Source organism: Danio rerio, chromosome 22 (assembly GCF_049306965.1).
Source record: "Danio rerio strain Tuebingen ecotype United States chromosome 22, GRCz12tu, whole genome shotgun sequence".
NCBI lineage: Eukaryota > Metazoa > Chordata > Actinopteri > Cypriniformes > Danionidae > Danio > Danio rerio.
This window is the reverse complement of record NC_133197.1, coordinates 18527843-18540387: the sequence shown is the minus strand read 5'-3', so window position 1 is coordinate 18540387 and position 12545 is coordinate 18527843. Positions and strand designations below refer to the sequence as shown.

General features: G+C 38.6%; 1 protein-coding gene across 1 annotated transcript in view; it reads right to left on the bottom strand.

Annotated features, from left to right (window-relative positions):
* Positions 1-3104: 3104 nt before the first annotated feature.
* The window catches only part of cbarpb (CACN subunit beta associated regulatory protein b), a 44980-nt gene continuing 35539 nt past the window's right edge, over positions 3105-12545 (bottom strand). Inside the window, exon 10 of the mRNA XM_680490.10 lies at positions 3105-11783. Within this exon, the coding sequence (XP_685582.5) occupies positions 10352-11783 (1432 nt within the window). The 3' untranslated portion in view covers positions 3105-10351. The remainder of the gene's footprint in view (positions 11784-12545) is intronic.

The window sequence follows — 12545 nt, the reverse complement described above, 5'->3', positions numbered from 1 at the left end:
CTATCGAATATTATGATGTCATCCTGAACTACAGCGGTACCTTAATTAATCGCGGTAGTTACATTCTAAAAATAACCTGCAATAGACTAAATCTGAGGAAAAATATTTTCTACAATTATCATAGATGTTTTAAGGCAAACATTTTCACAATTATCTCGCTATTTTAAACTCTCTCAAAGTTTAAACTTTTATGGTATTTTTAAAGTATTATGGAATGAAACCAAAGATCAAAACCTGTTGTCGGGCGCAAACATTCATCGCTGTCAGCAAAAGGTTCATAAAGCGTTTTAGCTTTTGTGTGCGGATTCTGTTGGCATACAGCGTAATGTTCTTTTACCGCAGTCACTGATCCACAAAGGTAAAGTAGACTCCATCCTTAAAGGCTGATTTATACTTCTGCGTCAAACGCCGATGTATGCTACGGCGCTGACGCATAGCCCTTCGCCGTGGCCGCCGCTGTCACTGATGTGCACCTCTCAAAAAATGTAACTACACGTCGCAACGACGCGTAGCGTAAGCTCTGTGATTGGTCGGCTTGGTAGCGCTGACGAGTATGGGCGGGACCGAGAGCCGCGCGAATGGCGCGAACCCAATGTAGCGATTGTTTACAAGTGTGGAGTCCCGTGAAGGAGCTCCGGATGGAAAGCATGTTATCTCAAGAGTTCACACTTAGCTGATAATTGATTATAAAGCTTGTTTGGCATGCTGTCCCAGGAGAAAGCCCTGAGCTCATAAGATCCTTGAGCCCGGAGCTCACTCCAGTTGCAAGGCGAGAGGGGAGTTTGAGCTCAGGTAGATCTCGAGAACTCCCTTGCTGTAGTAGCTAATGAACAGAAAATGATTGCTCTCATGAGATAGGAGCATGTCTATGGTGCAGATTTGAATTAGTCAATTAACTTAAGTTGCATGGATGGTGGGAAGATAACCAGGGGTTATGAGCCCACATAAACCACATGAGCACAGGGAGAATATGTAACTTACACCATGTAAAACGTTGACTGGCTTGGTAAGGACAAAAACCAGTGACGTTCTTGCTGTGAGGTAGCAGTGCTAATCACTGGGCCACCGTGCCACCCCTCTAGGAAAGGAGGAGGAGTAGGGGTGGAAGGGGGGATTCTTCAAAACGAAGATGACTATTATATGGAACTTAGGGTATTTATGGTGACTTCGGAATCGTCTGATTGGAGAATCATGATTTGGCTAATGATGGACCAGCTGTGTTCAATCATAAGTACTTGATCCTCTCGTAAATTAGTTTATAAATAAACTTCACCTAAAATGAAATTATTCAGATGGCACTCTGTGGCGCGCCAGAAATTCGAACAGTGTCCTAAGTCTTAGCTGGGCACTGCAGACACCCGCCGACTTGCGGTGCCTTATGCATACCCTAATATAAACCTATGTTTACAATTCTAAAATGGATGGAGCTGCGTGGTGCGGCGCATCCGGTGTGTGACCCCCTTTACAATGGTCTTACTGCAGACAGTTACAACCCTTTTTGCATCCTTGTTGGAACTCACATTGCTAGTGATTAAGGATTTATGTTAATTTGGCAAGCTGAACGCATTGTGTACTGTACAGGAGACATGGAGAAGATTGATTGACGAAGGTCTACAGCCAATCAGGACACAGAACACAATGCTCTGTAATAAAAAGAATGTCAAATTGCACTAAAATAAATTTGCGAAACTTAAAGTTCACAAAAGGTGAACTGCGTTATAACGAGGGAACACTGTACATTGCTTTTTGTCCGATCAACTGCTATCTATACTTACAATGCGCCGCTTCCTACTAACACTTGCAACTAACAAGTAGTAAATCATGTTTTATGGACATTATGGAATTCAGAGATACTATTCTGTTCACATACTATACAGTACGGAAGTATGCAATTTCCGACGCAATTTATTTTTTTTTGTCCAATCAGATGCTGTCTAGAATTAGAATGCCCCCTCTCCATATTCACCAACCTGATTTCACCAAGTAGGTTCCTGGATTAGCGTCTGTGTTGATCCTGGAACAACATTCCAATCAGCCAATCAGAATTAAGATATGTTTACTGTTTATGTTAAGTTTAGGTATTTGGTTAGGTTTCTGCACTTCTACATGATTGTTATTCAACTATTAATCCCCTTTGATTTGTAAAATAATTTACAGTTATGGTTGGGTTTAGGGGTAGGGAATAGGTATGGGTTAGGAGGATTCGAACAAAAATGATGTTCCAGGATCAACATAGATGTTAATCCAGGGCCGCATTGTACTTGGCAGAATCATGACGTACTCTTCGTATTAACAATTCCAACTACAAGTAGCAAATCATGCATTGTAAAACCCAACAGTCAACTTTATCAAATGTAAAAAGTGTAGGTAAGTCAAAATTTACTGAAAGTTAATTCTACTCATTTGAAAAGAGTTTTGAACTCAGTGTTGAAGGTAATGAATTAATTAAATACAGCATTACTTAAATGGAGTAAGTACTTATATCGTTTAGTTTTTTTAACTCAAATGGTTTGTTGCAATCGGTTTCTTCAAACAGTTTGAGCTGCCTTCACTTTTTGAGTTTTACAGTGTGGTATAATTTGTAGCTAAATGTTGTTGGATATTATTGTTGCTTTCAGTAATGTCCTATTTCTAAAGTTGAAATGATGGGTAGGTCATGTTCAAGTGATTTGTTTCCAGAAAAAAAACAAAAACCATTTGGATCCCAATTGGAAGATGAATCTCTAAAGCCTATGACACCCATAGGGTGGGTCATCTTGAATTCAGATGGGGAACATTGAGTACAGCACAGGGACATGAATAAATAGGATGTGTCAGTGGTGTCTTTGTTCGCACCGTCATGCGAATGATTGATGGAAACTATCACAAGAGTAAAGGCCCTTTCCCATCCTCCCTGGTTACCAGGGGTTGCTATTGATTTAGAATCATAATGACTGTACAGCCATCTTTAATTTATTAGCTTGGCTGATATGAATATTTGATGTACCCAAAGGGATATTTCAGCACCTAAGATGGAGAACGGTGGGACGGAGCATAGACAGGTGCTGATTTGCTGAAAATCTCACCATCTTGAGATGGTAAAAAACTAACAAAACAAACTCAGGCATAGTCATAATGCATCATTCTTTATTGACTAGTTGAAAAAACATAACATGAAAATAAATGTTTAGATTGGTTGGTCCCTCAAGGCTCAGTAGATCTAGAACAAAGAGATCCAGGTAAACAAACACATTCAGAAAGCTTCCCTCTTTCTCTCTCTTCTAACTGAGTAGTTAGTCGAGCAAATTTTTACAGATTTTGTTTTCTACTTGGAAATTTGCACATAAATATATTTTCTCTTTCGTCGAAATATACCCAGCAATAGAAACGATACTTTTTAGTCCATGAAATATGCAAAGCTTCTAAAATAACAGACTGCTTCAAAATACTTTACAATATTTTAGTAGCAAGTCTATTTCTCTTCATTCTCGGATTCACACCGAAAAAAAATATCGCTCATTTAGTGCTTTGTTTTGGATCTGCGAAACAATAATTTGTCATCACATGCAAATCTATACACAGTAATCCATCAACCCACAGGCTATTTGATTGTGCACATATCACCCAAAAGGTCCCAACTAGATTCATGTCAAATCAAAGACAGACTATTCTAGTGCCTGCAATGGGACATTATTGTGCTTATATACAAATCTATGCTATCCTTTGTACAGATTTAGCTGTCCCTGACATGTTCTGGATAACGGTTGGTCAAATCTAAGACAAAATATGCAACGGGTAACCCTTGTGTTGTACATGTGTTTAATAATGCCATGTAAATGCACTACATTTCAGACTTCCATTTACGCAATGTAATAATGTTTCTTGAATGGGGTATATGCACTGAGACTTTTAATTTCAATCAGCCAGCCCCTGGGCTGTCATCCCATACAAAATTGCTGCGTTTAAGATTTGATTTCTTTTAAAACAGTGATCTTCACAGCCTGGCTGAGATGCAGTATTTCAAGAGTTCACACTTAGCTGATAATTGATTATAAAGCTTGTTTGGCATGCTGTCCAAAAAGAAAGCCCTGAGCTCATAAGATCCTTGAGCCCGGGGCTGCCTCCCATTGCAAGGCAAGAGGGGAGTTTGAGCTCAGGTAGAACTTGAGAACTCCCCTGCAGTAGTTGCTAATGATTGAGTGATTGGCGATTGCTCCTAAGAGATAACTACTTACTAGGAGCATGTCTATGGTGCCGATTTGGATGAGTCAATTAACTTAAGTTGCATGTTTTTTGACGTTAGGAAGAAACGGGGAACCTGGGAGCACAGGGAGAACGTGTAAACTCTGCACAGAAACATCTGCTGGCTTGGTAAGAACTAGAACCAGAGACGTTCTTGCTGTGAGTTAACAGTGCTAACCACTGGCCCATCGTACCACCGATCTAAGAAAGGAGGAGGAGTAGGGGTGGAAGGGGGGATTCTTCAAAATGAAGATGAGTGTGATTTGGAACCTAGAGTATTTATAGTGGTTTAGGAATCGTTTGATTGGTGAATCATAAATTGGATTATGCGGGGCCGGCCGCATGCAATCATGAGCATGTGATCCTCTGGAAATTAGTTGATAAATAAACTTCACTAAGTGTGCCTCAGACCAAATGAGAAGCACTGCAATAAATAATTTTTTTCTGTGCCATGTCTTTAAAATATGGAAATTTATTTTACCCCAGCATTTTCAATGGAATTTCTGCTCTAGCCTGCGGCTAATGATGTCGCTAGCGTTCAAACAGTGTTTTGTCTCTAATTACGCTTTAACAGCCAAATGAATGCATAAGTCTATTTAACTGATTGTATTTGGATTACATTACAACATCAATGCTGTCAAATGAACCTTATGAAACTGAAAATAGTAACATAAAGTTCATCACCGACTGAAAAACACTAGCTGTGCATTTAGCCCATTTGTATTGTAACTTCTGTAAGGTCATTTTGGCTATTCGGTTACGTATGATCAAACTGAGTTTTACGAAATAAGTGCTCAAAAAACAAAACAAAAAACACTCAAAAATTTTAGTTACTGTTTGACATTTGGTGAAATAGTAAACAATTCATAAAATTCATTCGCTTTTGAATGAAAATACACAATTTTTAAAAACAAAAGGGCCCATATTACAGGGGCAAGAACAGATTGTATGAAAATGTATGAAAAATGCATACGAGTTAAACACTAAATTGCCAAAGTGTATGATATTTACAAATTACCACAAGATTGCATTAGATCTCTAATGCAATAACGAGATGAAAAATTTGGCATCATTTACTTTATTAACGTCATTTACATCATTTACCTTATGTCATCGCAAATCCGTAGGATTTCTTAGTGAGTATGTTTACATGGACACTAATAATACAATTTTAATATGATTAAGACAATGCTCTGATTAAGTGCTTGTGTAAACAGCTATTTTTAGATTAATTTTATCCGATTAAGGTCATAATCAAACTAAACAGAAATCAGATTAAGGGTGGTTCGGTTCATTTGGTCTGGACCAAGGGCAACAAATGATACATTGTAGCAGTTTTCTGCCATTTTGGGGTCCTTTTCACGCCACACTGCTAGCTTTGGTGCGAACCAGTTGAAAAGAACCAAAATGCAGTCATATGACAAAATCAACATCAATTATTGGCCAAATGTTATTGAACGTATTTCCTAAACTGCTTTTTGATTGGTCAGAATAAACGTATGGGAAAATGTCAATGGAACTCTCGCAAGTAAACAAACCGGCAGACACAAAGTTATGCTTTTTACTATGGAGGGACGACTGGCTGATTGGTCATAGTATACTATATAGTTTGTATAGATTACTTTAGACAAACTATACATTTTGAGAATGAAGCACGGCTGGATAACAATGTTTTAATGCACTGCAAATGGTGGCGGCAAATCACAAGTCACTCCAGGAAGAGACGTGAATTAATTTAGCTACTGCGACATGGTCATCTTCCGGAAATATTTCCAACAATCCATCAGGCAATGTTTTTCCCTCTCTTTCTCTCTCTGTTGGTGAATTGCTGTCAACAAATATTTTTCCTCCACATCCCATAATGCACAGCGCATCGCACTATAACAGCTGGGTTAGTCCTAAAAGGCGCAGTGCTTTTTGTGGTTGGGTCTGCTTTAGTTCGGATCGTGTTCTCACCACAATGGAACTGCTCAAGGGTTTGTTTGAAAGCGTACAGAGACCACTTTTTTAAGGAAGTCTTGGTACGACTTTTTGGTCCACTTTTGGTTTACACTCGAGTGCGATTGCTACATTCACACCTGCCCAAACAAACCGCACCAAGAGGGAAAACAAACTAGTGCAATTCAACCGAACTAAATAAGGCAGGTGTGAAAGCACCCGAAGACATGTGGAGTAAGCCAATTTAATCACATTATTGAAGTGCAGTACAGACATGTAAACACCTTCAACTATTACCGTCATTTAGGATTTTCACAGCGTTTTGCAAGAGAATAGTCCATACATACACGCCTGTTTGACACTATTCTCTGCACCTACCAACACTCTTCCAGCAATTTATAGTCATAACCAATATCTCATTTGTCACGGGGGGCATGCATGAAATGTTCCCGAATGAAAGTGAAAGTACCAAACAGCAGATAAGTTCGACAAATTAAAAATTAAACACGCTAAATTACCTGAAACTCCGGAGGAAATTTGGATAGCGCTGTAATGACGATTAACGAATTATGTGCTATAACATGTAAAACTGGATCAGGAACGGCACATTCAAAAAGCAACTCATGTAAACACCTTCATCATATTATTGTCTTATTCAGATTAAGGCAAATCATTCGATTACTGATGTCCATGTAAACGTAGTCACTGTAATTGGTCACTCAGTGTAACAAACTAAAAATTAAACAACATAATGACCTGACCATAAACATTTTTTGAATGTATAAAATAATGTAATGCTACCAAATTTTTATAAATATTTTTGTTATAATAAATATGTAAAAGTCATTCCTTTAAATAACGTCACATTCTTCTAATAATAAAAAGGGTGCCTAAGAATTATTTAATAAAAACTTTAATAATAATTTATTTGAACTAAATAAAAAAAGAGTTCCATTGACTTTCATTGTACTGATATTTTTCAGGTGAACTATCCCTTTAAATGTTTAACAAACAAAGGCAGCACATTAATCACGTGAGATGGCCAGTAGGTTTCATTTAGCTAAAACCAATCAATCAACAGTATCAGCTAGTCTGAAGCTCTGTTTTCTCTGCCATTGTTAATTACTCCATGCACATCACTCATTGTTCACCTAGATAATGAAGGCCTTTTATTTCTGGACAGAGCACTTCAGCTGCAGACTAAATAGGAGATGTGGCCTTTAGCGTAGTACACAGCAGCTCAAACAATCATAGACAAAGCCTACGGATGCTACAAGCTTCATTAAATCAAGGGCCTCTATATGTCACCAATGGCCTTTTCTCTCACATTTTGCAATAATAGACTTTCTAACACATAACAACTAAATATCCGTCTTTTCTTTTGCACGCTTACACAAAGCCACAGTGTTCGACACTGAGCACAACCCCTCTATATCATCAGGAGTAGTTGTTAGTAATAATAACAATATTATTAATTTTAGTGATAATTTGGATTCATAAAACTTAAGGGGGCATTTGTACTAAAATATACAGTGGCAGAGAGAGCTTAACGCACTGCAATTTAAGAAAACGCGTGCAAATACAACAAATGCCAGCAAATGGAGAAAAGATCTTCATCAGTTTGATAGCACACGCGCTGCAAATCCTCACAATGCAAACACATTTTTAAAAAACGCACTGCATTTTCTCACAACGCAAACAATTCATTAAAAGCGATGCATTTCTTACAATGCAAAAAATTTATAAAACATGCTGCATTTTCACACAATGCTAACAATTTATGAAAACGCGCTGCATTTTCTCACAACACAAACAATTAATAAAATGTGCTGCATTTTCTCACAATGCAAAAAATGAATAAAATGTGCTGCATTTTCACACAGCGTAAACAATTAATAAATTGTGCTGCATTTTCTCACAACATAAACAATTATTAAAACGCGCTGCATTTTCTCACAACGGAAACATTTAATAAAGTGTGCTGCATTTTCTCACAACGGAAACAATTAATAAAGTGTGCTGCAATTTCTCACAACGCAAACATTTTATGAAAACGTGCTGCATTTTCTCACAAGACAATAGAAATGTTTCAATGAGACCCTGAAACGTGATAACCCGGCTATTTAAGCTATTTAAATTAAGATTATTAAGGCTTAAAATATTAAAGACACAGGAATCAAGAAAATAAAACAAACAAACACAATCTCACCTTTTAAAGATCACCTGCAACTTCACTGAGCAATAGTCATGGCACAGCGGTATCTGTCATGTTTTTGGGTCTCCTTAAAACATTTCCGCTGTGTTCTGTTCTTTTTGTGTTGTGAGAAAATGTTTTTCGTGAATCGTTTGCATTGTGATAAAATGCAGCATGTTTTATTAATTGTTTTCCTTGTGTGAAAATTAAGCACGTTTTTGTAAATTGTTTGCATTGAAAGAAAATGCAGTGCATTTTATTATTGTTTGCATTGCGTGAAAATGCAGCCTGTTTTCGTGAATTGTTGCATTGTGCGAAAATGCAGCGCGTTTTCATAAATTGTTTGCGTTGTGAGAAAATGCAGTGTGTTTTATTAATTGTTTGCATTTTGTAAAATGTGTTTGCCTTGTGACGATTTGCAGCATGTGTGCTGTCAAACTGATGCAGATATCTTTTCAATTTGCTGGCGTTTCTCAATTTTTGGCTCACACTTGCATTGAATAATACTCTTACACAACTCTAATAAATAGTAATAAGCAATTTAAATAAAATATAACAATGATAGCCTATGAATAAAAGGTCGATCAAGTGGTTACGATGCCTGTTTGCGGCACGTTAAGCTCTCTCAGCCACGGTAAAAATACAATAATGGCTAATACTGGGAGGTAGGATTTACTCTAAATTACTTGACGTGACTCTTCTGTTCAAAGGCAGTTGTCCATCTAGAGGGATTTTCATCTTGGCCATTCAAAGTTATGCCAATGATCACACGAAGCTCATTTTGTGAAAAACATATGCAAGAAAAGGAACGCTCTTCTCACTATTAAATATATATAAATGTCTCAGGCTTGATTCAAACCCTTAGAGAGAGATAGCTGCGGTCGTTATTTTGCAAGGATGTTTTTCTTTCCCAGTTTTTTTCCCAACTGTTTGGTATTACCTTACATAAATTTGGCACTGTATTCTTGTAAATTGTTCACTACCCTTTTCAATATTAACAATATGGTCAACGATACAGAACAGATGATAAAGGCAAAAGATGAAAAGCACAATAATTATAATAATATTTCAATGGTCAAAAAATTACAACATCTCACAAAGAGGCAGTTTTATCACTTCAATGATAAGACAACACAGTTAAATGACAAGGACACCTAATAATGTAATGTGAACATGTCGGTGGGGAACAAGCTACCATCTAGTGCTTTAGTGCAACTAATCTCATGTCGTTTAACCCTAAATTACAAACACTGGGAAGTTAAAATGTCAAAGGTTTGACATGGAACCTAATAGTTATTGTGGAGTTTTAGATAATTCAAGACATTTAGTATTAATAATGTTGTTTTGAAATATAGGTTGTGACATGTCTACACAAAGACTTATCTACCATTTTCCCCAATTATTTTATCCTGAAATTCTAAATCTGATAGCAAATTTAGCTATACAACAAAACCCCAGATGTTTTTAATAAATAGTATGTTGTTCCATCACAACTTCCAAAAGAAAACTAAAGTAAAACACAGCAACTGCACAGAGAGCGGAACTTGTAGGTTTTAAAAATAGGTAGAAGAAAGTAATATTAATTTAGATCATCATCAAACATCCCAATAGGCAGCACTGCGTTATAATTGATGCACTTACAAATATAATCAATCTTTAATCTAATAGCACCCAATTTCACAGTGGATTACCTAGTGCAGAGAAAATATTGGCTTTTGAAGTCAACACGTAGCTAAATGGAGAGCTTTAATAACAGACTTTGACATTTCATTAAAGACTTGGTGCGTCAAACAATGTGAGGTATGAGCCTTAATTGCCATTTATTTAACACTGGGCATGGAAGAAACGTCTCTACACCATTGGTATAGGACATAAAAACAAAGATTTCAACGTCTTTAAAATGACCAGAGCAAACCTGTTCCAGATCATAGCCAATGCCAAACAAAATTTTAGACCTGTAGTTGCCATGAAGTACGAGGAGATGAAGGGAGCCACATGCTACACTGGACTGTGATCTGGCGATGTGTGAGTCATAGTCACTGTACTGCACTCAGGTGTTTCCCTGGTCCTGCGAAGATCCGAGTATAGGCGCTCTTCAAGAGTAGCTGCTAGCTTGTCGCTGAGCTCTTCTGTGATTGTCTGTGGTCCGTAGCTTGTACATTCGGGGGTAGGTTCATCAGGAGGTGGCAACACTTGCCTAGAGTTCTCCCGACCCACAGATTGCTCTCCAGCAATGTCAGTCATTGGCAGGGGCTTTGATGCCTCAAGGAATTCCTTCTTATGGATGATTCCGCTGCTTTCGCTGCTGGAAGATATTCTTGTCTTGTCTGGATCCACATCGGTAGTGGCATCCTGGTCTCCCTTGGGAATCTCTGGAGTACTAGTTGCACCTTCACTGCTCTCTTCATCAGGTGCACTAATGATTCGTGGGAGCGTGCTCTGGTAGCTAGTTTCTAGAGGATAGTTGACAGTTTCACCACGTCGGAGTGGAGTGCGATACCGGTCAAAAGAGGTTTGGAAGCGCTGGCCGGGGTCACTGTACTGCTTGGAACGCTGCCACTGCTTCCGCAGGTGCACACGAGAACGATGCTTGGAGCGTAGCGGAGACTCCTGCTGATCAAACTGTGGGTCATGCCTTAAGAACTCATGGAAAAGTGCTTCAGTTTTCTCATCAATGCTGTAGTCACGGCGGGAAAGAACTGGGGGATGAGGTTGAGCATCGCGTTGAGTGAACATTTGGCCATACGGGGACCAAAGCATAGTGCTCTCGCTTGTTTCCACTCCATCCACTCCACCACTGGCACCCGTGGGCTCCTCTTCAAGTTCTTCATCTAAGATGTCTGTGTCGAAGCTCTCACACACGGTCCCTTTATGGCCAGAACTGAAGAAGTGCCTGCGCTCCATGGCGGAGCCATCCTTGCTGCTGCTGCTGCTGCTTCCAAACAGTCTCAGCTCTTCGGGAGCACGTGAAGGTGCTTCAATTGAGGCGTAACCACTGTCCATTTGTAGAAGCTTGCGGTTTCCTGGCTCCCCATCACTTCCTCTTTCAGAATCAACACTATCCTGTTTACGACCTTTCTCAGAACTCTCTTCTAAAGGCAAGTCTGCATCTCCCTCCATTTCATCACCAATATCCTGCGAAGGGTACCTAGGAAGCCCTCCCATTTCGTACTTACCCCCGAGAGAACACACGCTCTCTGCGTCACTACGGACTGAGTCTCTGTCATTGTTGCTGCTCTGGTCGGATGAGACATAACGCTCAAGAGAGGCGCGAAGAGTCCATATATCACGGTATAAGGTCTGAGGTTCTAAGCTTTCTTGATGAAAACCCATTCCAAGACTTTCATCTGGGGGCTCGGAGGTAAGGCCGATCACCCCAGGACCCAACGCTCTGCTGCAACTGGGCTCCACCATCACCTCCACCTCTAACCTGAAGAACAGCACACATATATAATTAGACAAGCTGGTATTCCTAAATACATTTAGCATTGCTTTAGCCACAATGTAGCATATCATCATGTTTTATGTCAGTATGGGGTTATCAAATAAATTGCTTTTCATGTCCGTTAAAGCTCTGAGTCCAAGTTTTATGTATTTTATATAACATTAGAAGAAAATTGCATGATTTTTTTATTCTAACTAAAAAGCAATTTTCTCAAAAATGCAAAAACCTCAAAAGCTCAAGCATCTCACAAAAAGCATGATCATAGTAGCACTATGAATATATACATAGTGAAAATAAAATATCAACAATTCTAAATACCTCAGAAACTAAAGTTATCTACACAACCTAACTGCCATACTAGAATTCAGAAGTGGCAGAACATTCATGCAATGTTTATTCTATAGAGAGTTCACTACATTTGAACGGCAGTGCATGCCAATTATTTTATGTTTGTTAATTTCTTCTTTTCTGTTAAATCTTTGAGCCCAGATTCAGAGATGTTCAAGCAGATGCCTCCATGGCTGCACAGATGGTTGTGACTCACTCTGTGATGGTTAATTTGAGAAGACCACTACACAGTTACAGATACAGGAAAGCCAGCTGTAATAAGTAAGCAAATATAAACAAATAAACTAATATTCAAAAACATGTATTGACCTTTCTGGATCATTTTACACAACTAATGCAAATAAACGGTGAAAATACTAATAGGTATGCCTGTGCTTTTTCAGACATTCAGGGAAGAAA